General features: G+C 24.3%; 6 protein-coding genes across 6 annotated transcripts; 5 read left to right on the plus strand and 1 right to left on the minus strand. All coding sequences in view use genetic code 6, as the record gives it.

The window, feature by feature from the left end:
- Positions 1-616: 616 nt before the first annotated feature.
- TTHERM_00348570 (Serine/Threonine kinase domain protein) lies at positions 617-2452 on the plus strand (the record flags this gene model as incomplete). Its single annotated transcript, XM_001023012.3, has 2 exons — positions 617-945; positions 1762-2452. The coding sequence occupies 2 exons, from the start codon at positions 617-619 to the stop codon at positions 2450-2452; spliced, it is 1020 nt and encodes a 339-aa protein (XP_001023012.1).
- Positions 2453-3218: 766 nt separating this feature from the next.
- On the minus strand, positions 3219-4491 carry TTHERM_00348560 (7 transmembrane receptor (rhodopsin family) protein; the record flags this gene model as incomplete). The annotated part of the gene is made up of 2 exons (XM_001023011.2): positions 3219-3939; positions 4100-4491. 2 exons carry the CDS (start codon positions 4489-4491, stop codon positions 3219-3221), a joined length of 1113 nt encoding a protein of 370 aa, XP_001023011.2.
- Positions 4492-7430: 2939 nt separating this feature from the next.
- On the plus strand, positions 7431-12834 carry TTHERM_00348540 (ATPase, histidine kinase-, DNA gyrase B; the record flags this gene model as incomplete). Its single annotated transcript, XM_001023009.2, has 4 exons — positions 7431-9623; positions 9822-9870; positions 9941-11448; positions 11623-12834. Exons 1-4 carry the CDS (start codon positions 7503-7505, stop codon positions 12832-12834), a joined length of 4890 nt encoding a protein of 1629 aa, XP_001023009.1. The 5' UTR covers positions 7431-7502.
- Positions 12835-14246: 1412 nt separating this feature from the next.
- On the plus strand, positions 14247-19432 carry TTHERM_00348530 (response regulator receiver domain protein; the record flags this gene model as incomplete). The annotated part of the gene is made up of 3 exons (XM_001023008.2): positions 14247-18495; positions 18565-18606; positions 18663-19432. The coding sequence occupies 3 exons, from the start codon at positions 14247-14249 to the stop codon at positions 19430-19432; spliced, it is 5061 nt and encodes a 1686-aa protein (XP_001023008.2).
- A 1589-nt stretch (positions 19433-21021) lies between these two features.
- Positions 21022-21936, plus strand: TTHERM_00348520 (hypothetical protein; the record flags this gene model as incomplete). The annotated part of the gene is made up of 1 exon (XM_001023007.3): positions 21022-21936. One exon carries the CDS (start codon positions 21022-21024, stop codon positions 21934-21936), a length of 915 nt encoding a protein of 304 aa, XP_001023007.1.
- Positions 21937-25053: 3117 nt separating this feature from the next.
- TTHERM_00348510 (tubulin) lies at positions 25054-26385 on the plus strand (the record flags this gene model as incomplete). The annotated part of the gene is made up of 1 exon (XM_001023006.3): positions 25054-26385. One exon carries the CDS (start codon positions 25054-25056, stop codon positions 26383-26385), a length of 1332 nt encoding a protein of 443 aa, XP_001023006.1.
- Between the last annotated feature and the right edge of the window lie 395 nt (positions 26386-26780).

Genomic DNA, 26780 nt, shown 5'->3' on the forward strand with positions numbered 1-26780 from the left:
TTAAAAATAAAGAAAGAATAAATTATTTATGAATGTATATATATTAATCAATCACTCCTCACCTAAGTAAATCAATCTTTTAATTTTAAAAAATATTAATTAATGATGTAAAGTTTAATGATAATAGTAAATATTTGTGATGATTTGGAATTGATTGATAATAAAAGATATGCATTCTTAGAGTATTTTAAAGACCAGATAATAATATATAAAAAAAACAATAATTTAAAAACCAAACAAATTAGATTTAAATACAGAAAAAATCATAAAAATAATCAAAATATTTTTAATAAAAACTAAATCAAAATCAATCACTTTTTTAGATAATATTTTTTACACAAAACATCATATTGCAAATAAAAGCGAATTATTTTTATTGAAATAATAATTTAGAGCTTAAGAATACTAAGTCTAGTTTGTCAAAAAATAAGAATAATTCATTCGCGTTCAAAATCTTAAGAGTTATAAGTCGAAAAATCATTAAGATATTCTACTTTCTATTCATCACAATTGCTCAATCAAAAACTTTAATTACCAGGAAAAAAGAGGAGCTAACTAACTTACTTACTTACTTACTAGTGATAATAAATTTTACAAGTAGCAATTAAAAAATAAAATGGAAGATAAAAAACTCACCATCGATGATTTTGATCTGAAATATGTTTTAGGAAAGGGTTCTTTTGCAAAAGTGGTGCTTGTGAAAAAGAAAGATACAAAAAAATTATACGCAATGAAAATCTTAAAAAAAGATTATATTTAGCGCAGAAGGTAAGACTAAAACGTAATGGTCGAGAGAAATTTATTGGTTGAAATGAATCATCCTTTTATTATTAAAGTTAAACACACCTTTCAGAGTGAAAAAAAGCTTTATTTCTGCTTAGAGTATTGTCCAGGGGGTGAACTCTTCAATTTACTTTATAAGAAAGAACGCTTCAACGAAGATTAGTAAAAATTCATTAAAATTTATACTTCTAAAAGATTATTTACCTTAAAATATGAAATGGTTCAAGGATTAAAAAATCCAATATTCCATCTAGAAATCTTTTCAAAAAATATATACCTAAATTTGCTTAAATAAGCTTTATCAAAAAATATCCCAAAGCTCCATAAAAAGTTTTATTATTGTATTAACTTGAGTTATTTTACATTTAATTTTTTAAACAAATTTAATCTGATAACATTTAAAAATTCAATCACAAAAAAATAGAGAGTGAGTGATAATTTGATAGATCTATTAATTAGGTTAATTTTTCTGGTTATAAAACCTTCACCGCTTAAAAGGAAAAGGCATAGAAGTTTTCTTTGAATCTATTTTTACATATTCCTTTTAATTAATACTCTTTTTTTATTTTTTTGTAAAAGAAGTGCATTCAATTTTCTCAATTTAATACTCTATTGGATTTTATACTTAAGTTACTATTTACATATTTTATTCTTTGTTAAATGCCATCGCTTACATCAATTACTGAACTAATTTACTTTCCTTTCATTATAACAAATAGGATGATAATGATTTTTAATTTTCAATGATAAACAAACACAATTTAATTAATTTAATAAAATTAAAAAAATAAATTCTATGGAAATATATCAATCACTAATAATTCACTAATTTCTTGAAACCTATGGAGAAATCAAATTCATTTTTTGTTCTAGCTTATTAAATCTTAATAAGATCTTATTTTAAATTAAACAATTTAGTGATGATAAACTCATCAAATCATTTAGCAAAATTTAATTTAAATTAAATTATTTTTATAGAACAAGGTTTTATGTTAGCCAAATGATATTAGCCATTGAATTCTTACATGAAAAAAATGTTATTTACCGCGATTTAAAACCTGAAAATGTGCTTATAGATAAATAAGGCTACATTAGAGTAACCGACTTTGGTCTCTCTAAGTAAAATGTAAAGGGTAATTATGAAGCAAAATCTGTAGTAGGTACTCCTGAATACTTAGCTCCAGAAATTTTAGAAGGAAAGGGTTACGGAAAAACTGTAGATTGGTGGACACTAGGTTGTATTATTTATGAACTCCTTACTGGACGTCCCCCTTTCTATAAAGATGAAGGTAAAGAAGATTTATTTTAGCAAATTCAATAAAACAAAGTAGAAATTGAAAAAAATTGGATCTCCGATTGTAAAGATCTTGTCCTAAGTCTCCTATAAAAAGATCCAAAACTGAGATTAGGGTTTAATGGAGCACATGAAATTAAAGATCACCCATGGTTTATGAGTTTAGACTGGGATGTGCTCAAAAATAAAAAATATACGCCTCCATTTGTTCCTGATATTAAAAACGAAGACACTCCAGGTTATGTAGACAAATATTTTTTAAATATGAATATATAAAGCGTGGAATAAAACTCCTTAAAGAACGATTATAAAGATTTCAAAGGATTTACCTATGATAGTTAAAGTTTCTAAGTTATTGGAAATCCTGTATTATGAATGATATTTCTTGCTAATTAATGCTGTTGTATGATAGCAAAAAAACACAATTTTAGAAATAAAAACCTACTATCTATATTAACAAATATAAAATTTGATTAATAAATCACTATTTATATATTAAAAAAAAGTTTAACTCTTTCTAGGAATAATTGACTGGTTCCATCCAATTACTCTTTTAAAGTATTATAAATTCATATTAAAATTTTGTAATTAAATAATTAAATAAATAAAGCATACCACTTTTAAAATAATCTCTGCATATTTTTTATTTTTGATCACAATTAATTATAAGCAACACATTTAAAATAAATAAATTTTGTAGAAATCCCTCCAAAATTCTATCATTATTAAATATAAGTTAGAATATTTTTAAATATTTGAATGAGGGGTAGATTAATTGAACATTAGCTTTTTTTACTAATAAAAAACATAAATTTAGCAATAGTTATGTTTAGTAATTCATTTTTTTAATAAGAAAATAACTTATTTAAAACATTTCTTTAAATAATTACCAAAAGTAAAATTTTTAAAAAGAAAAAGAAAAATAATTTAGACAAATCATCAATCAATCGATTAATGGGTTTATTTATTTATTTATTTATTTATTATTTATTGTTTATTATTTACCAATTGTTTATGAATGTATTTTTAATTAGAATGTAAATTTGTAGAATTTGATTTATAAAAGATTTGTTATATAGTTTGAATTTAAATATAAATTTGTTACATTATATAATATTTATTAAAGTAAAGAATTTATCAATCAATCAATCACTAAATTGTTATTTTCTTTTAAAATAGAATCACTATCTTTGTATAAGTATTTTTACCTAAGAGCTTAATTTCTATTAATTTCACTATTATCATAGACGTTTTCAATATTTGATATATCATTATCTCCTTAATTATCATCATAATCTTCATTTAATTTAATATGAATAGAATTAGATATGTCCGAGTTATTTTCCTAAATTTTATTGATTGACTTTTACATAGAATTTAGATTTATTAAAGAATCTTTTGAGGCCAAAACTTAACTCTCTGTGTTTTTATAGCAGATTGAAAAGGGATTAATGGAAAGATAACCATATACTATTGAATTTAAAAATCCATTTAAAGCAACAAAGTTCAGGTCAAATTTGTTTAGCCAAGTTATTTCCTCACCTCCATTGAGAGATTCAATAACTCTTTCTGCAATCAACCAAATCCATGATAAAAGCAGAATGGAAGGGTATAGAGCTAAATTTCTAACTTCTTTTGGAAACTATTCTTATTCATTATTTCTATTTTGATAATATCTGTAGCATATTTTTCCAACGTAGTATACATCTAGGCAAAGTACTATAATAAAAGTCATGTAGTAGAATGATGTTCTAAAAATAATACCTAAGTAATCTGTTTACCCATTACTCTCATCTAAGACAAGAAAACACATAACTTACTCAATAGGCGGGATATATCCATATCTATTGAAAAACAGCGGGCTTATTGATAAAACATTATTATAAATTAAAAAAATTTTCTAAAATTAGCCTTTAAATTTTAACCACATATATCGAATAAAGTGCAAAATAATTAAAATCCTTCTAATAAATATGAAAATTATGTGGTTTTACAATAATCTGAAAAGCTAATTTAATTTACATGAAAGAAATGATGAATGGGAGCACTATCGTGTATCCTGAAAAGTATATTATAGGATTTTTAGTTTAGATCGGAATCTTTCTTATCAGGAATGTATACAGAGTCCAAGAAATAGCTAAAGCGCTAAAAAAAGATCCATTGGTGGTGAATAGTTTAACTATTCCTTAAAATTTGCAGGCAAAATCTGATATTGCTGAATCAGGAGAAGCGAAATAGTAGATCATAGGGATAGCAGCATTAAGCGCCCATATAAAATCAAATAAAAATATAGGTAGCACCAACTTAAATGAATATGTCCTTGACTCTTCTTTAAAAATGAAGTAAGCAATCAACATTCCTGTTGATATTAATGTTAATAGCAAACAAACAAAAAGAATTATTTCTTAAATCATAGGTTTCTCAGTACTAGCTCGATCTCACAATGAATACTGAGCCTATCTTAGTAAGCTAATAGACTTGACAAGAATTAAGAGGTTAACTCTAAATCTAAATTTGAACAAATTATGAAATTTTGAGCAATTTTACTTACTTGGAATAGGGTAATTTATTAGGTTTTTAATCTCTTTTTTTATATATTGAAATTGAAAAAAAAATCTAATAAATAAATAAATATTTAAAGCATTTTGATTTTATTTTAAGTATGTTAACCAAGTAATGATTTTTTTAACAAGTTCTATCAAAAATTTAATCATTAACATTCACCCGATTCATTCGTGTATCTGTCACTTAATTTCAAATACATATTTTTATAAAATACTTAATATATCCTTTGATGAAAAAATCTTAAATTTAACGTTGTAACTTTCATTTGTCAAAATTCGATAGAATTTCTTTATATTTTGTTTTATTATTTTATAAATAATTCGTTTCTTTAATGAAATAAATTTCTAGAATTTAGGATCAAGTATTACATAATAGGTATTTAGTAATTGTGATAATAAGAAATGTCATTGAATAAAAATCTAATCAATTCTTTAAAATGTTTGTTTAATCATAAAAATATTATTTTTTAAATGATTTCAAAATGAAAAATATAAAAACTAGTTAAAAATTCATATAAAAATTAGCTTACAAAAATCATTTTATTATATTATATTATATCTATTACACTAAATATAAAATGCAGACTTATTTTGAGTTTATACTTCAATAACACAGAATTTTTGATTTTAATTTACAATCAAATCATACTCTGATATAATTTTTTAGTTTACATATTAAGAAATATTTTTATCTGCTAATTACTTATAAAAATGTACTTTGATTACTCTCAAAAGAGACAAAATTAATTAAATATTGAATTACGTGTGTGTTTTAAAACACCTCTCTAAAAACTTTATATTTATACTATTTTTATTATACATCAATAGATTTCAAATCTATCTTTAAGTAAGCAGTAAGAGATAAATCTAAAAAAAGAAATATGAAAATAGTCAAAAACATACAATCTAAATAATTATTCTTTTATTAAATTAATAGAACTTTAAAATATCTTTCATATTCTTTTATAAAATTCAAAATAAAAATGTATTTTTTATCCAGTAAAACTTGAGAATACTAAATTAACTTATCTACCCAAAAACCTATTTTATCTCACTCTTCTGAAAATTGATCATTTTAAATTCTTAAGGAATATAAATCTTATAAAAAAAAGAGCTTTTCTGATATTTAATTATTGTAAATTTATAGTTATTAATTAAATGAGAGTATTTTTATAATTAGCCTAACTAAGTTCTAACTATAAAATAAGTATTGAAAAAATATGAATAATATTTTTGTAGAAATTAATAACACAATCACGATGCCAAAAGTTATCTTATTCTTAGATTGTTTAAATAATATTTTAAATTATAAATTTCTAAACAGCTCAGAATTCTATAGCTTAACATTTTTTGGATAATATAATATTTCTCTTTGATTTTTTCTATACATAAACAAATATAAAATAAGTTTTTGTAGCAAGTATCTTTACTTTTCTAAAAATTCTTTCTTAATTTAAAATTAGAATTATTTAATCAAGTTACAAATTGTAAATTTTGTAAAACAAACAATTTTAAAAGCCTATTATTTATTTTATTATTCACATATTATAATACTGAGTAATAATTAGAAAAACTGAAATTTAGGTATTTAATTTGAATTGAATTTCCTTGATAATAAATATTACTTTGAATATTTTATATTTTAAATTTCCATTATTTAAATTCGTTCAATATTACATTTTTTATTTATTTTATTAAGAAAAATGATAATCTATAAAAATTTTATTGCCAAAAATTCTTCAATATGTGATTTTTAATTTTGCTATTTCATAATTATTTATCTAAAATTTAGATTACATTGATTCTTCAGTAACCTAATAGTTTATTAATTGAGAAAAAGGATAAATATTTATTTTATTACTAAAGAGAAATTTTTCAAAATATTAATTTACATATTATTTTTATGTTTAAAATAGCAATTTTTTTGAAAACAATATTTTAATCTTTTTATTGAACTTGATTTTTGTTTTAGGTTCATACAAATTTGTTTTATAATTTTTTTTATTTTCTTCAAATTCAAAAATCGCTGATTTTATTCATTCATATAAATATTTACCTTTTTTCTAAGATTTGTTTCGTATGTTTCTTTATTATTTTATTTATTGTAAAATAATATTTCTAAATTTATTATTTTTTACTTATAAAATAAAAAATGTAATCTTACTTGAAATACAATGACCTAATTTTAACATCTTGAAGTTTAAAAAAAAACTTCTTCAAATAAAAAAAATAATAATATAATATATTTTTAAGTGATATTTTATTTTTATTAATATTTCATAAAGAATATGCAAAAAAGGAGAAAGAAGAAATTTTCATTTTACATTGAAATTCTATTGTTACTTCAACTCTTAATTAATTTATTAATATAAATAGCTTTAGAAAATCAAGGAAACAAACAAAACAGCCTTTTCTGATGTTAAATCTTAAAAACTTTTTAAATTCATTCTTAAAAAAAACTAAAAAAGTTGTGATTTTACACCAAAAAAAAATAAGAGCTTGCTTTTATTTTTGAATAAAAAACTTTAAAAGCAAAAGAAATTATTAAAGAAAATTTTATTAAATTATACTTTTACTACAAGTCTTCATTAATTTGTAAATAATTTTAGAAAATTAATTTACAAAAAATCTTCTCTACTTTCTTTTACTGATATTAAATTAAATTAAAGTAAATTAAATAATTAATATTGTATTGTGTCCATAAAAAATAAATTTTTGGTTTATCTTGTAAGATAACTTAAGTCAAGTTGAATTAGTTAGCTCACTAAGATTAATCAAAAATTTATGTTTTTAAGAAAAGCTAATTAATTATTTTATTTATATACAAAATATAGAAAGGTAAAAGAGAGAATCAATATAAAATGCTTAATCCTTATCTGCTACATTACAAAGATTAGTATTTGTGCGAAGAGTATGAAAACCAAAGAAAACAACAATAGCGTAAATTCAACTAACTTATTGGATGGAGCATAATAGGATTTTAAGCTGTTTAATGGATAAAACTATCATTAAATGGGTATACTTCTACTTAAGATTTTCCTTTAATCATTTTAACATGCATGACAGTTCTACTTTGCTTGTATGGATTTTACTCAAACTAAAAAAATAGCTTGAAAGCAATAAAATATTTTTTTATAAGCACCATTTCTCTCAATAGCTAATTTGTTTGTTCTTCTTATACAGATTATTTTTTATATTAAAAATAAATATCTATGTTGCTCTAAGGATGGATTTTTGGATACTCTTTTATTATATAAATGCTAGTTCTTCCAAGCTGGTATTAAAAGCTATTAATAATTACACAAGCTACTACCATATTAGCAATTAAAATCTCCACATTAGCAGAACCAAGTTCATAAGACACGTAGTTTGCTGAGCTTATTTTAGTCTCTTTTCTTATAATTGCATTATTTTATTTATATGAAAAATATGAGAAGTAAAATTTTTAAAACTTATATGAGTAAAAGAAAAGCTTGTAAGAGTGGAAAAACCTGCTTAATTTTACTATTTCTTCAAGTATTTTTGTTATTGTGCCTGAGCAGCCTAACAAGCATAAGCTGCGCTTTTGGAATTAAACATTTCATGAAAAATTTGGATAGATTGAAAATAATGAGTTTTTTAACATTATACAAAAAATAGCAATTAAAGAACATAAATTTTGTGGCTAATCTAAAAAAGGTTCTTTTACCCAAAGTTAAAAAGACAATAAAAATCACAGTTAATCAAACACAGATTTACAAAAAAATATAGTTATAGAAAATGCAGAAAACAATGAATTTCATCCTAATAGTTCGTTTAAAAGCTCAAAAAACTATAAGCATATTCACCCAAATTCTTCTTCATCATCTTCGTCTGTTAATTCTCAAGGTCAAGGATCATTTGCATCTAGTTCTTCTAATCTCCTTAAAAAAATAGATTTAATTTATTAGCAATTAAAATAAAATAGAATGAATGAACAAGAAAAGGATTAAAACGTAAATACAATTAAGAGTTTCTGTCCATAAATTGAAGAAAAATACCATAATTGCTTATTCAAATACAGTGTTGTACTAAATAAAGATTAGGAACAACAACAATAAGAATATAATAATAAATATAAAGGAGATTGCAATAACCAATACAATAAATAGGTCAATAATAACTCTAAAAAATCTTAAGAAACAACTACCAAAGAAAATACGACAAAAGTTAATATTAATTAATACTACGATATTAAGCTCATAGGATGCTATTGGGACAACTAAGATGCTGTTATGGTAATAATGGATGATATTAGTGAAAAAATTATTAATGAAAGACTTAAGGAAACAGATGAATACAAGGATTAGATGCTCGCTACAGTCACTCACGATCTTAAAACTCCTCTTAATGGTATTATTATAATGATTAAAACACTTATAGAATCAAGCTAGCACACTGAAGAGGAAATGAAGGTTATGAAAATGGTTTTACAAAATGCTAATCTACTTTTAAGCATGATCTAAGATATATTAGACTATTCTTAAATTAAAAGAAATGTCCTCAATCTAGCTCCTGATAGGTTTAAAATTGAAGAAGTACTAGAAGAAGTATACGAGTTATTTTCAATTTAAGCTCAGGAAAAAGGTTTAGAATTACGAATAGTCAAAGACGGAGTTCTTTGTAATAATTAAAGTAGTTATCAAAATTCAAACTAAATACAATATCAAAACAATTTCAATCTGTAAATCCAGAGCCCATAAGGATCAAAACTTATTTCATATTTTAGAAACTAAAATAGGTAAAAGACTATTGGGTATAAAATACAACACTTGAATAACAATGAAGATTAACAAGGAAGTCATGATTCATCAATTAAATTTTTTAGAAATACTAAAAAGAAATTATCTGAATTTTATATAAGAGCTACAAGCTAAAATAATAGCAGTAATAATGATAGCTCTTCAGTGTTAATAAAGTAAAATAAAAAGAATAGTCCCAAAAAAAATGAAACAGATAATAAGGTAAATAAATAGTTAAAAAACAACCAAAATTAAAATAAAAATTATTTTATTTAGACTTTAAATAGCTTTTAAATTCTCAAAATAAAATCATTTTATTAATTAAATTTAATTATTAATTTTTATCTTTGATTTGAAATATGATAAAAAAATTTCTTTAATGAAAATCAAAATATTTTAATTTTAAAATAATAATAATAGGGTGCTGGTATTTTACCTCATAACCACTAAAAATAAATTAATTTATTAGGTAAATGATTTAAAATTTTGTTTTTTATATTTTTGAAACTAGATATGAAATAAATTATATTTTAAATTAGAAAATGAACTGAAAGACAGTATTATCGATAATAGCAAATAGGATAGTGTTTATTCATCATAATATGGAGGTGTTATGAACAATAAAGAGGTTGAGAGTGAAGCAGAAATCACATTAGACCATAAATCTGAATTAATAGAACAATTTAACTTAAATGATGAAAACACAAAGCAAGAAGAGTAATCATATGCTACTTACCTTGATTAAAAAAAATATAATCCAAGGTTTTAGAATTAAAGTAGCAATTTGTTAAAATTTAGTATAGATTTAATGAGCAGTGGTAAAAATAACACAGAGGTTTATAGCGATAAGCGCAGGATTAAGCAAATACTTATTAATTTAGTAGGTAATGCTTTGAAATTTACTGAGAGAGGTTCAATTAGTATAGAATATAATGTAATAAGTGATAGAAATTTAGTAGAAATAGTTGTAAGAGACACTGGTGTAGGTATTTCTGAGAGTCTTTAACCTAAATTATTTAAAGTATATAGCACCTTTGATCATAATAATGGATCTAACAGACACGGAGTAGGTCTTGGGTTGGCTATATGCAAGAAACTGGCTTAATAATTGGGGCCAGAAAAAAATATAAAGCTTACTTCAACTAAAGGAGATGGTAGCTCCTTTTCATTTTTAATTTATCAAGACATAGGCTTGGCAATAAAAAAATATAAATAAAAATTGAATACTTATTCAGAAGATGAAGAAAGTTAATAGATTAATGATCAAGTAGTGGAAAAATAATAACTTAAAAATTCTTAATCGAAAGATATTATGGAAAATTAAGATAAATAATAAAAGCTAGATGATATTGATGGAGTAGCTAATTTAAAAACGAAGTGTGAAATTTCTCCAAATTTGACTGCTATAACTAGTGATTAAGTTTACGAACTAAATACTAATTATACAAACAGGCTTAAGAAGAATCTCAGTATTGTTTGCCCTAAAGTGTCTTTTGAAGATTACACATTAATTAGTAATTCTCAAAGATAACTTGTTAATGATAAAAATAATTTAGATAATCTAAATGAATTTCTTAAAAATTAAGACAAAGAAAAAGAAGGCAATAATATACAATCTCATAGAAATTCAAAATATAACTCTCATAACAATACAGAAATCGGTCAAATGAGTTATTAATAAAAAAAATTTTAATCAAAAGATGAAAATTATTAATTTGGATCTGAATTATAATTAGAGTAAAGCTGCATCTTTGACTCACTAGATATAGATGAGCATAAAACAGATTAAAAGTAAGCAGTTATTCAATTTTAGCATTAACTTGGAATGATCAACGATTAAGTAAATAAAAATATTAAGTAAAAATATTCTCTGAACAAGATTTCCTAATAATCCTCCATGTATTTACAAGGAAGAGATATAAAAAATTTTCAATCCTCAACTTTTTCTGCCTTCATTTAACAAAATGAATAAAATTCACCTTAAAATACTAAAAACTATAGACAAAATTAAAGTGTGCAGCAATTCGATCAATTTCTAACTTTAAAGGTACAACATTATTAAAATATTATTAATTTAACTTTAATTAATACTTCTTTAAAAATGTAAAAGAAAATTACATTGTTTATCACAAGATTTCTATTTAAATTTTTATTATTTAATTTTAATGAATTTATTTAGTAAAATAATTATTTTATGCAATCAATTTTAAATTTAAATTAGTAAAATGTTTAAAACTCTGATACACTTTCTTCTCCTAAATCATGCTTAACGTTTTATAACTTCTCCAATTTTAAAGGGCTACCCCTTAATGAATAATAGCAAAGTCAGTAAGCTAAAGTATTTGACAGTGGGCTTAAAATTACAAGGACCAATTCATAGTCAATTCCTTCAGTTTAGTTAACCTTTTAGCAAAGTTAAAAACACAATTCCAAGATATCAAATTCTCAATCAAGTTTGCATTATTAGCATTAGTCATATATATATGAGTTCAAAAGACCTGTCAACATACTAATTGTAGACGATACTACATTTAACTTAATAGCATTAAAAGCGATGCTTAAAAAAGTTAGAAACATAAACCTCATAGTAGATGCCTATAATGGAAAAGAAGCTCTAGAAAAATTTAAACAAAATAAATTTGATTTAGTTTTAATGGATATTAATATGCCGATTATGGACGGCCAAGAATCAATGAGGCACATGAGATCATACGAGAAGGAACAATATTATAAAAGTTAAAAAAGATATAACAGTAAGCATTCAAGTTATTACTCACCTCTTTAGAAACTCAATAGTAGTAGAAATGAAGAAGGAACTTTTACATAATATCAGTAATCTATTATTTATGGAGAAGTTTCTGATAATTAAATTGCTGAGACTAACGATGATTTCACAAGCAAATATAAAAAAGTGATTAACTTATGCTAAAACTAAGATTAATAAAATTAGATAGGAATATCTGAAATTCAAAATAGAAATATTCAAGACTAAAATGCTTAAAAATAAGAAAATGCATAGACAAATAAGTAACCAACCTTTTAGGGTCTCTCTCCTGCTTATTCAAACTCTCCCCTAAATAGAAAGGGTTAAATTTTAAAGCAAGGACAAAGGTAATCAAGAAGAATAAAAACTGCTACTATCGAAGAAAGTCCTAGAGCTATATTTGAAAATGGCTCTCCTGGGTTAAACTAGCAATTGATGCTACAAAAATAGATTTAAGGACACATATAAACATCCAGTTAGTCTTTTTCAAGGAATAATCTAAACTCAGGAAATAACAGTAAAGTCTATTGGAATGCTATTATTTTTGCAGTTACTGCTTATGATTAGTAATAAGATATATAAAAATATTTACAAGCAGGGGCAAATGCACATATATCTAAGCCTATTAAATTAGAAAATTTATTTTCAGTAATTAATAAATTTTTTTGATTATTGATTTTATGCTACAAAATCTAAATTATTTATTTAAATAATATAAAAATGTTATATAATTTACATACGAATACATACAATTTATCAAATTTTGTAATTTTAAATGTAAAATTAAAATAATTAGTTTAAATTAGGTACACTTTTAGAAATAAATGACAACATTTAATATTTATTGACTTATTTTTTTAATTGTTTAGTATGAAAGTTATTTATTAAAAAATACAATTTTTTTTGTGTATCAATGGAAAATTTTCTATATATTTTCTTAGTCATTATTAATTGTAATAAATAGTATGAATAAATATATATATATAGTAACAAAAATAGCGAATTTATCTTTTCTTATAATCAATATTTAATAAATTTTACTGGTTAGATCTAGCTGTTTGTGTCGATCGATCGATTATAATAACTTTAATTAAAAATTTTTATCAAAATAAAATTCACATCTACAAAATTTTTGAATGTAACTTATACAAAAATAGATATATGCAGTAAATGTGTAAGGTCAGCATTCTTGGAAACATACTTATTTATTTTATAATAGTTGAAAAATATCATTTTGAACATCATAGTTTGATTTAAAGAACAAAGAATAAATAATCTTTATAAATATAATAAATTATGAATATTCAAGCAATTCTGGGAAAAAAGCAAATCATAATTATATGGATAGTTTTGATTATAAATAAACAGTAAATAAACAAAAAAGAAATATAAAAATATATATATTAATGATTTATCAAAATAGGGCGTGTTGAAGCTTAATAAATGTTAAAATTATATAGAACTTTGATTCTTTTAATAGATAAATGATAAATAAATCGATGCTTTAAAATAATAAGAATAGTAAATAATAATATACCCTATAAATTACTAGATAAATAATTAAAATAATGTTAGATAACAAGCAATATTAATTATTATCATTTATTGTGAGAGAGCCAAGAGCCTACCTAAATTTTGTTTATTTAACTAAAAAATAATAGAACTCTATAGTTTTGCATATTTACATTAATAATAAATAATAAATCGCTCAAGATAAAAAGACTATCTTACAATTAATAAATAAAAAAATTTGCAATTTTAGGGAAGAGGGAGACAGAAGCAGTAAAATTAAAAAATAAATTTAACGCTAATCATAGTTTCCCGATACCTGATATAGCTTTTTTTGATTTGCGTTCTTTAGGTAATAAAGGTACATTGATTTCCTTGCATAATAATAGTCTCTTAAAAGAGAACTAACAAGGGTTAACTTGACAATAGTAGCATTAGCTTTAATCAAAAAAAAAAAAAAATAGTAGAAATTTGAAGGAAATAATAGAAGGAAATAGTAGTAAACAAGAAGAGGAGCTTCAGTAAAACAAAAAAAGCACAATTATCTTTGTATAGAAGATCCAGAATTTTCAATGATATTTCATAGGTTTAGCTTAAATTTTAAGAACAAGCGATATGAATAAGAATTTCAATGTTAGAATGAAAAATATCAAAAAAATATAAACAAACTTAACTGCGTTGTGTTTATGATATTCTCTCTTTGCATCAACCTAGAAGTTTATATTTATACAAAAGATGCAATAACAATTATTACAGCTGTATTTCCTATTTTGTTAGCAATGGCTGCTCTTTATAAAAATACTAAAAAATTAAATTAAGTAAAGGTTTTCATGTTCTTAGCTATTATATGCCATGTCATATTATCAGCATCTATACAGTATCAGAGGTTTAGAAATAAGATACAATCTGATCAAAATTTTGTATTTGGAAGTTTAACTGGAATTATTATTGGAATAGTGGCTAGTGGTATGCAGCAGTGGTATCTTAAAGAGTTTATTATTTTAATTTATATTATGATCACTTTCTGTTCAGCTATCTCTTAATTCACTTTTGAGTAAATAGCACTATTTATACCTATTATAGTTATAGAGATCATTCTTAGTAATATCATTTCATATTACAAAGAAATGCAGTCAAAAATGTAATTCTATGACTAACTAGTTGCTAAAGATACAATTTATGATTTAAAAAATCTCCTATAAAATAATATTCCTCAAAGTATTTTTGTTGTTTCACAGAAACCAAAGAGGTAACATTAACCTTCAGCAACTAATTGCAATAACAAGCAAGGTAATGAAGTAGTTAATAGCAGCTGTAACAATAATAATATTAACAATAACAATGAAAATAATCACAATAATTTAGATCTAGAGAATAATGACCACTCAAGAATCAGTATTGATTGCGAAGACGAGTTAGTAATTAACTTTTAAAATAAATATTTCACAGAATATCAAAAGAAATTTAACTTTTCTTATGATGTTACATCTTTTTTAAAGATGATTAAGATATAGAGCTAATCTTAAGTTTAGGAAGCTCAGCCTCCAGCTTTAAAAGTCTTAGAGAATTCCAATATGCCTAAGAGCTTAAATACTCCATATTTTGGTACTAGTGGATAGTAAAGCATACTTGATGTTATAGTTTAGTAAATAAAAGATACAGCAACTGACAAACTAAGTTAGAACGATCCGTTAATACGATAACGCAGGTAAACTATTGCTTAGGATAAAGGATTTTAGCTTGATAACATTAAGGAGTATTTTAATTGCTAGTATAAGCAAGATCCTAGTGTATTCATATAAAATAAACCTATGGAACCTAACAAAGAAAAAAGGTTGTCAAAGAAGAAAAAGAAAAATTGTGTAATGTCGGAATTTCGTCATTTCGGCAGAGCCCTCTCTTAGATATCCTTTAAAAATACTTCTGTAAATAATACTCCAAGAGGTACAATTGGGAACGGATAAAATGAATAATCATAATAAAATCCAAATAATCTAAATATTAGCAACATTTATAATGCTACTAAAAAGAGATAAAATTCTAAATCACCTACTCCATAAGAAAATGCTGCAGCTGCTATAATTGCTAATCAAGCCAGTTAAAAAAATGAAAAAATTAGAAGAAAATGTAAAACTGTTTCTTTGAATAGTGATAATTAAAAAAATATTAAGTAACGCCAAATGTAATAGCTTCAAATAAAAACAAAAATTGTTAACTTAAATTCTTAAGTATTAAAATAAATTTAAAACCCGTCTAATCAAGGCTAAACAAGCAATTCAAAGTAGAATAATTCTGGACTGGTGGACAAAAATTAATTACAAGTTCAACAAATTCCTCTATAAAATATTTCAATTTATCCAAACTAGACTTCTGAAATACAGTCTTTAAGCTATCAAGAATAACTAAGTAATCTTCCTTCGGCTTAAATCAAATAAACCTGCAAGTTAAACTAGCACCATCAAACTAAATAGGAGGCTGAAAGTAATAAATAAAGTAGATAGAGTATAAATAGCTAAAATTTGCAAATTAATTTAAAGCACTCTTCAATACACAAGTCAATTTAAGTAAACAACAACAACGATGCTCAAAGACGTTCTACATAATAGCCTTCATAAACAAATGGAGGATATCAGATGAGCAGTATAAATAATTTATCCTATAAATATACAAATAAAAGTGAAAACAACTTAAAAAGTAAGCAATACCCTATTCTTTATTTTGATATTTAGCTTGTGAAATGCCAATGGGAAGAAAATGATGCTGTTATGGTCATCATGAATGATATTAGTGAAAAAGTAATGAATTTAAGATTGAAAGAGGGTGATAAATACAAAGACGAAATGCTAGCCACTGTTACTCATAATTTAAAGACTCCTCTAAATTCTATGATTCTTTTGATAAACAAATTGTTAAAAAAGGAGAAAAGGAATAAGGAATTGAAGATTATAAGTCAGAGTTCAAATATGCTACTCTCAATGATTATGGATATCTTAGATTATTAATGCATTAAACGGAAAACATTTAAATTATAAATTGAAGCCTTTGATATTTTGGATGTGATAAATGAAATCAAATAATTATATTAGATTACTGCTGACATTAAAGGATTGGAGATAAATATTGTAAATAATATTTAAAATCCTGATATGCAACTAGTTTTGCAAGACATGGATAGAATAAAGTAAATTCTAAATAATCTAGTTGGTAATGCTATTAAATTCACTAAGAAAGGTAGTATAACTATAATTATTGGTTATGACACTACATACTCAAATGATTCTATTAAAAAGGAATAAAATTCTTAAGATTAATTAAAAGATGAGAACAATACTCCCGAATTATAGGCTAACAATAATTCTATTAAGACTGATGCTGAAAAATCTGTTAAATTAAATAATTACCAAAGAATATTTTAAAATAATGGTGTTATATCAATATAAGTTAAAGATACTGGATCAGGTATAGACCATTCTCTACAGCAAAATTTATTTAAAATTTTTGCTACTCATGATCATAACGATGGATCAACAAAACACGGTGTAGGATTGGGTTTGACTGTATGCAGGAAATTAGTTAAGCTGATAGGGCCTAGAAGAAGTCTTCTTCTTGATTCCACCCCAGGAATTGGATCTAGTTTTACTTTTTTTATTTATCAAAATTTGTTAACTTCTCCCAAGTAATATACAAGTGAACTAAAAAACCAAATTAGCCCTATAATTATCAGTTCATCTTAGGAAAATAATTCAATAAATTTGTAAAACTAATTTTCTTAAAACTAAAACATGAGCTAAGGAAGTGATAACGAAACCCATTAGTAGGTTCCTATTTTTTAGAAATCACAGATCCATACTAAATAATAGCAAACACCACCTCATAACAATTCAGCTGCAGATGAAATAGCAGATACAAAGAATATAATTATATCTTCACCAAAAGGTAGTGAAAAATCACCTAAAAGAATGAACTAAATTGACTCTCCTTTATACAAAACTGATAATATTGATACAGGTGTAACTCCAAGGAATTAACAATCAATACAATTTCGCTCTTCAGATGCTTCTCTTAATCACTTGATCAAAGACGAAAAGCAACAATAGTCTAAATTTGGGAAAAATGATTAGAAACCGAGCAGGAAAAAAAGTAACAAGCTATTCTAAGGTAGTTAAATATCCTTAATTCTTGATTTAAATAGTCCTCTCTAGGAACAAAAATAGTTTGAAAAAAATTATTTGAGTTCCTTTTTAAATTTTACTCCTCGGTCAAATGCAAATTACCACCAGCAAAATACAGTTTCTACAATAAATAATATAAATTAGAAATTACTTTCTAAGCGAGACAGTGATAACTGTCATGAAGGATCAAGCTTAAGATTAATAGTAGGAAATAATAATTTAAATAGTCCAAACGCTGTGTCTACTAATATAGTTTTTTCTGCATAAAAAGATAAAGACTTTTTTAGTAAATAACAATTAAGATTAAAGAATAAAATGACTTAATAAGAAGATTATGATGATGCACTAATAAGATCTGGAGAAATAAATGATTATATATTAAGTGAATCATATAATAAATCACCTGATAAGATTTTCAATTAAAATTTAGATTTTAGTCCTAAGGGATTCAGACCATTTATTTAAACACCCAAAAAGAGTTTATTTAATTTAGACTCTAAGCATTTAATATATTTAAAAACAAATAATCAGATAAGTATGAATAATATTCACATATTGCCATAAAGTTCAACAAGTATTAGCATAGATAAGCACTTTAGTCATTATCCATCTAATAATCTCTTAGCTACTTTCCATGATTACAACAAATGTAAATCTTAATAATTCTTTTAAAATTAGAAAATTTGTTAAAAAAATTAAAATTTTTGTTATAAAATAGATGAAGAAAAGTTCCAAGATAATTTTGAGGATGAAGATTTCAGTAAAAATTATTTTAATTTAAAAAAATTTTTTAATTTCATTTTTAATAATTTATAGATTTTAGACCTATGAATATGAAGTATCTCGAAAGTTAAACAAATATAGGGTTAGAGTAAAATAGAATGTAATAATTGCCTGTCAAGCATAGTTCAAGTAATAAATCTGATTCTGATAACTAAAACTCACTTTAAAAGTAATTTTATATGAGTGAGTCTCACGGGGCTTTCCCATCTTTAGATAAATAAATTATAGAAAAAGATGGTGAGTCTTATTCAGATAATGTTTAAGATGACAGTTAAAATTTAAGTAGTAGCAGTAGCTATACTGAAGAAGGTGAATAATATACAAATGGTGAGGGTGAGTAAAACTTAGGAGATGTAGAAGAAGAAGATGATGAAAGCAAAGAAGATGAAGATAACATGAATTTAGAAGGACTATTCTCTAATACTATAAATGCATTGATAGTAGATGACACTCCTTTTAATATATTTGTCCTTAAATCATTTTTTTAAAACTGCAAAAATATTAAATTTTCTCAAGCATTTGATGGAAAAGAGGCCTTCGAACTATACAAAGAAAACAAATATGATTTAGTTTTTATGGACCTAAACATGCCGATCATGGATGGATTTGAAAGCATAACTCTTATTAGGTAATTCGAGCATCAAAATAACCTAAAAGAAAGCATTATTTTTGCAGTAACAGCATAAGATTAAATTAAAGATATTTAAAAATGCATTGACTGTGGAGCTAATGGCCACATTCCTAAACCAGTAAAGTTAAGTTTATTGTATTCGTCTCTTTATTAATATTTCAAGAGAAGATGAAAATATTAAATGTAAAAATTTATAATTTTCTCTTTTATATTTACGAATTAAAGAGTAAATAAAGAGTCGAACAACAAAAGAAATAACCTTTCCATTTTACATAAATACAAGCATTTGAATTTAAGAAAATATTTACTAAACTATTTTAAATTTATTCAGAGTCATTTAAAAATTCTTATGCTTTTAGCTAAAACAAGCACAGATTCTCTAAAAAAAGTAGTTAAATTTCACTAAATTAATATCAATCAATCTTTATTTCAATTAGTTATTAAAATTAAGTATTAAAAAAAAACCAAACAAACAAACATTATTAATTATTTTATCATTTGTATATTTATATAAAAACATACTCACTCCAATTAGTATTTCCTTAAACTAAGTATTATTATTATTATATAATAATTGAAATATTAACAAAGAAAATAATATTATTATATACTTAACTTTAAAATGTAAGTAAGTAAATAAATACTTGTAAGTTTGAATTCAAGGTTATATCATAAGAACATAAAATACATGAATTTATATTTAAATGACATTTTTATTTTCTAATTAAATAGTTGAATAACAAAAGAATTTTTTCATTTTACATAAAGAAACACAATTTATTTAAGTAAAAATATTTTAACTGAAATAAAAGCTTAAAAAAAAAAAGCATAGTTAATATAAATTCATTAAATTAATATTAATTTATATTTCAATTAATAAATAATTCATGTTAGATAATAACAAATCAAACAAACTTCATTAAAAAAATTACTAAAAACTGGAAATATTTTATTTTCTTTATTATAAATAATAAATAGAAGTATTCAAAGTAAAATGGTTATGTTTAATCAGATTAAATAATTTAATTCTTAAATTTATTCAAATAAAACAAAAAATAGTTAGTTTCCTTTTGCAAAACAAGCAGTAGCTTTATAGTAAAGTTATTTAATAAATTCATTAAATTAATATCACTCTTTATGTTAATTAGTTACTAAAATTTAGTATCAAAAAGCAAAAAATCGTCATTAATTATTTTATCACTTGTTGTGTGTTTATAAAAAATAAAAATAAATAAAAATTATTATTTTCTTATGTTATAAATAATAAATAGTATTATTTATTCTTTCAAGCATCTAGTTACAGAAAGAATAATGCTTATCTTTAATCAGATTAAATTTAATTCTTAAATTTTTTCAAAGTAAAATAAAAAACTCTTCTTGATTTTAGATAAAATAAGTAGCAGAATATTTTTATAATAAGTAAAGTTAATAAATTTAATTATTTGATATATCAATCTTTATTTCATTTTGTTATTCATATTAAGCATCAAAAAATCAAACAAACACCACTAATAATTTTATTGTTTGTTATGTATTTATCTTAATACATACTGAAAAGATTATTATTTTCTTAAATTATATATACTTATAAATTATAAATTATGGTTTCCATTCTTTCAAGCATCTACTTACAGAAAGAATTATGCTTATATTTAATCAGAATAAAAAATTTAACTCTTTTTAATTTCGCTAGAGATTTTACATTTAATAAATAAATAAATATAATACTTAAAATAAATTTGTAATACCCAAAAATTTTTAATGGATTCTCTAGATAGTTAATCAAAAAAACAATAATAAGAGGAGTTAGAAAAAACACCATTTAATGTATGCATTGAAATAGGATCATCTAGAGTGAAAGTAGGAGTTTAGAACATAAAAACATAACAATTTGACTTCTTTTCTGAAGACACAAAATTCTTCTTTTATCCTTTAGATAGCCTATTTGATAAGCTCAGTGAATTTTTACACTAAAAAGGAGTTTATTTAATATAAAAAATTGGAATAAGCACTACAGGAGAGGTTGACTCGGAAAAAGGAACTATCAAATAATGTGGTACACTTAAAATCAGATCTAAATAAAAGCATTTTTAAGATTTTGAGCTTGTTGGATTGATTAATACTAAATTGTAACAGAAAATTTTAGAAAAAGATTTAACTTATTTAATTAATGATGGTCATTCTGCTGGTTTAGGAATTTATTATTATGCAAAAGAAAAACATGATTTTCCTTTTGTATCTCTGAGTCTTGGAACTTATCCTGCAGTCTCAGTAATTACTGATAGCTTTATAGCTACAGTTGAGGCAAGAAAAAATTTTATAAAAGGAAAACATATATCAGCATACTGTGCAAAATCTCTAGTAGAAAAAGACAAAAAAACTGACCAAGAGTATACATAAAATATTCTTGATATTATACCTCTACTTAATAAAATTTCATTTAATATGACTGGAGAAAATATGACCCATTTATTTATATTGGGTGGTATGAGCAATCATATAACAGATGACCTTTTCTTCAAAGATGAAGCTATTAAAAATACCACAACTATAATAAAAGACGATTAAATTATATACAATTAAATCATATTTCCTGCTTTGCTAAAATACCACCCAAAGCTAAGTGCTGATGTTTAGATAATCTCCAAAGAAGATTTTTCTGTTGTAATTGATTGAATATAAATTTTCAAATCTTTATCTTATGCTTTATTTTAAAATACATTTTGATTTTGTTTGTTTGTTTAAAGGTAAGCAAGCTATCATATACATTTAAAAAAATTAAAAATATGTTTTTTTATTAGATATCAAAACGTATGTAAATATTTCACTACAAAAAAAGTTATTAATTCTTTATTGAATTTATATTTAAATATTTATATGGAGATTTGAAAGTAAAGTGGGGAATATATTTTGTTTGTTTGTTTGTTGATTAAATATATTTTTAGTAATAAATGTATATTTAATCAATATCGAAGGTATATTTTGTTATTCAATATAAAAAAATTAAGAAATATGAATGGTTATAAAAATAACATTTCTATTATTAAGTAAATTTATTGGATCTAAATAAGTAGATGGATGGTATTTTGTTTACAAAAAGCGCAAACAATAATTAAAATAAAAATGCATAATTATATATTAATCAAAGCTATTCTTTTAATAGTAGCTTGTCAAATAAAAGTGAATAAATAAATAAGTAAGTAAGTTTTTTTCTTTTGGTAGTTGGAAATAAAAAATTCTTTTTTGATCAATAAGATATTGCTTTTCATTCAATCCAATTATTTAAAAATATTGCTTCTAAATAAATTTTATCTCATTCGTTTTCAATTTTATTTCTTTAGATTGAAGGAAAAAAATATATTTCTAAACTGTTTTTTTATCACTTGAATTATTGTTACTATTTCAATATGTCGCTAAATACTACCTTATAGCAAATAGTTTTTCATGCAACTAAAGTTGATTTTGAGTTTGGTATTTGAAATCTTTTTCTTTTTATTCGAAAATTTTTTAAGATTAAAATGATCACATCAAAATTTTATTTATTGTTTTTATTGAGCTGAAATGAAATAGCATAAACCAAATAATGGGAATTTATGAATAAGTTAAAACAATATTTATTATATTTTATTTCGTAACTGATTTTACATTTTCAGATAAATAGTAATTGCTTTTTATTTAAAAAAAATAACTATCTTTTCTTGTCAAAGGTAGATATTTATTTGCAAATTTGTTTAACTTAGTTCTTTTTGACTTTTTAAGTTTCAAAATTTTTAACTGAAAAAGCTAATAATAGGTTTTTAAATATTAAAGAGATGATAATTTATTATACAATTACTCAAAGAAATTCAAATAATAAGAATAATTTAAATCCAACATTTTATGAATTTCTTATTCGCTTTTGCACTTTTGTTTGAATTTATGAGAAAATAATTAGGAGGTATTTTTGAATTCAAAAAATATATCTTTAAATTATTCAAAAATGGTATATTTTTATTTTAAAAAACTAAATGATTAGCTTGATAGAATTTATGAACATTCCACACAATTTGCACAAACTATTTTATAATCGCTACTACTTTATAATTTTATTTCAGTTGTTTCATAGCTTGCTTATATTTATTTTAAATACCAAAAACACTAACTCGAATGCCTAAAATAGCATACTTTACTTTTTAATAGCTAACTTAAAAAATGAATGGCTCAAATAGATAAAATTAGAGCATTTTGATGTTAAATAATAATGAGTAAAATAAATCGTTCTTCTATTTAATCGCACATGTTTCAGATAAGATGTATAATATAGAAAAGAAATTTTTCTTCAGCCTTTAAAAGATTATTCACTATAATAAATAAGAGAGTAATCGGAATAATATTTGACTAAAAGCTAAAATATAGAAGACAGAATTCATAAGGGTACCTTTTATAATCGCGTTTATTATAATAGTGTAAATTAAATAATTTGTGCTACTTGGAAAGTCAAATTTAGACCCTAATGCAGTGGATTAGTTTTAGTGAAAAGATACATTTTACATTAATGGAATTTATTTTAAATGGTATGCAGTGAGGAATTGCATAGAAAATAAATTAAATCAATCAATGTCCTTCTTTAATCAAAATTTAAAAAGAATTAGTGATTTTATTTAGGAAAAAACAATTATATAGTTGAAGTAAAAAAAATAGTTGAGGATTTTTGATTTTGCAAATTGTTTTTAATTAGTCATGAAAAAAAAAATCTGTTAAATATGTGAAAATATCAAGCGAACTGACAATTATTAATTTCTTTGTATTTTTTAAAGCTGTTTATTTGTTGTTTGGATAATTAGATCTCTCTCTTTCTATCGTATTTTGCAATAATAGGTATTAACTTTTATACTGATTGTTAGTAGATGCCTTCAAATTTTCTTTTTATTTAAATTCATATGCTATATCTTTTAAAACACTCCACATTTTATTGTTGCTAACTGTGCTATTGATCTTTAAGTCAATAGCTGCTCATTTTGTTGAACTCCACAGAGACACTAAATTTGTTTATTTTGATGGATGCTTTATAATTAAAGTTACGTAATCTGCTTGACATTTAGCCAACTATATAAAAAAGATCAAAATGTAGCTTAAATCTCAAAAAATCATCATAATTTACTATCAAATTATTAAGAAATTCATATAATCACCACTTTATTGACTTTTATTCATCTTATAGAGTGATAGTAGAGTTGAGCCAAATTGATACTTGTTTACGTTGTATTATTTTGAAATTTTAAAAAAATGAAAATGAGAGAAAAATTTATTTAAATTTGAGCTTAGAATCTTTAAGGAAGATCAAAAATGGGCTAACTAAATGTTAGAGTACGAAGACTGTTCTTGAAATAAAGTGTCATCCTTTACGAATCAAGTTGCTACTTTAATGAATAATAGAATTTGAGGTAGAGCTAAAATGAGAGATATAGTAATGCTATTGGATTATATTTGGTTTGTATGATGGTTTTTCTTTGGTAAATGAATGATATAAATGAAGAGTGGCAATAAAATTAATTGAAATTGAATGAAAAAATGAATAGAAATTAAAGAAGAGTATAATTTTATTTTTGAATTTTATTTAAATTTTAATGCGTGTATTTATTTGGGTGATGAAAAGGGTAAATAAAGGGCGTTGCACTTTTCTCAATAGTAATATTTAAGAAGAGAGGGATTTAGAAGGAAAAATCATAATCAAATAAAAAAAATAAAAAAGTTTGAAAAAAAACCTTCAAAAAAAATAAATAAAAACAAAATCACTCCTTTAAGCAATTAAAAATGAGAGAAATCGTTCACATCTAGGGTGGTCAATGCGGTAACCAAATTGGTGCTAAGTTCTGGGAAGTCATTTCCGATGAACACGGTATCGATCCCACTGGTACCTATCATGGTGACTCCGATTTGCAATTGGAAAGAATCAACGTTTATTACAATGAAGCTACTGGTGGTAGATACGTCCCCAGAGCTATCTTGATGGACTTAGAACCTGGTACCATGGACTCCGTCAGAGCTGGTCCTTTCGGTCAACTCTTCAGACCTGATAACTTCGTTTTCGGTCAAACTGGTGCTGGTAACAACTGGGCTAAGGGTCACTACACCGAAGGTGCTGAATTAATTGACTCCGTTTTGGATGTTGTCAGAAAGGAAGCTGAAGGTTGCGATTGCCTCTAAGGTTTCTAAATCACCCACTCCCTCGGTGGTGGTACTGGTTCTGGTATGGGTACCCTCCTTATTTCCAAGGTCAGAGAAGAATATCCTGATAGAATCATGGAAACCTTCTCCGTCGTCCCCTCTCCCAAGGTCTCTGATACCGTCGTTGAACCCTACAATGCCACCCTTTCCGTCCATCAATTGGTCGAAAATGCTGATGAATGTATGGTCATCGATAACGAAGCTCTTTACGATATCTGCTTCAGAACCCTCAAGCTCACCACCCCCACTTATGGTGATCTTAACCACTTGGTCTCTGCTGCCATGTCTGGTGTTACTTGCTGTCTCAGATTCCCTGGTCAATTGAACTCCGATCTTAGAAAGCTCGCTGTCAACTTGATTCCCTTCCCTCGTCTCCACTTCTTCATGATTGGTTTCGCTCCCCTTACCTCCAGAGGTTCTCAATAATACAGAGCCCTCACTGTTCCTGAATTGACCTAATAAATGTTCGATGCCAAGAATATGATGTGCGCTGCTGATCCCAGACACGGTAGATATTTGACTGCCTCCGCTCTCTTCAGAGGTAGAATGTCCACCAAGGAAGTCGACGAATAAATGCTCAACGTCTAAAACAAGAACTCTTCTTACTTCGTTGAATGGATTCCCAACAACATCAAGTCTTCCATTTGTGATATTCCTCCTAAGGGTCTTAAGATGGCTGTCACCTTCGTTGGTAACTCCACTGCTATCCAAGAAATGTTCAAGAGAGTCGCTGAATAATTCACTGCTATGTTCAGAAGAAAGGCTTTCTTACATTGGTACACTGGTGAAGGTATGGACGAAATGGAATTCACTGAAGCTGAATCCAACATGAACGATCTCGTCTCCGAATATCAACAATATCAAGATGCCACCGCTGAAGAAGAAGGTGAATTCGAAGAAGAAGAAGGTGAAAACTGAGCGAACTGAATCGGTCAGCTAAACCAACCAATCAACATAATAAACTTTATTATTTTTACTTAAGCATCTTACTGTTGTTGTAATAGTAGAGAAAGAAATACCCAATTAACTTCATTCACATAACATTAATATCTATAAACATCTTTTTTCTCACATATATACAACTCTCTAAATCAACAAATAACTTTTTAAAAATAATGGATATATATTAACAAAATAATATATCTCTTTTTACAAAATAGTTCTTATATAAATACGTATTCTGCACTCACCCGCATTTTTCACAACAAAAACATACCAAAAAAATTCTTACTTCTACATGTTTCCTTTCTTATTATTACAAAATTATTTTATAAATAGCATACAAAAATAAATACAATAAAAAAATAAACAAA

This window comes from Tetrahymena thermophila (assembly GCF_000189635.1).
Source record: "Tetrahymena thermophila SB210 genomic scaffold scf_8254460, whole genome shotgun sequence".
Lineage (NCBI taxonomy): Eukaryota > Ciliophora > Oligohymenophorea > Hymenostomatida > Tetrahymenidae > Tetrahymena > Tetrahymena thermophila.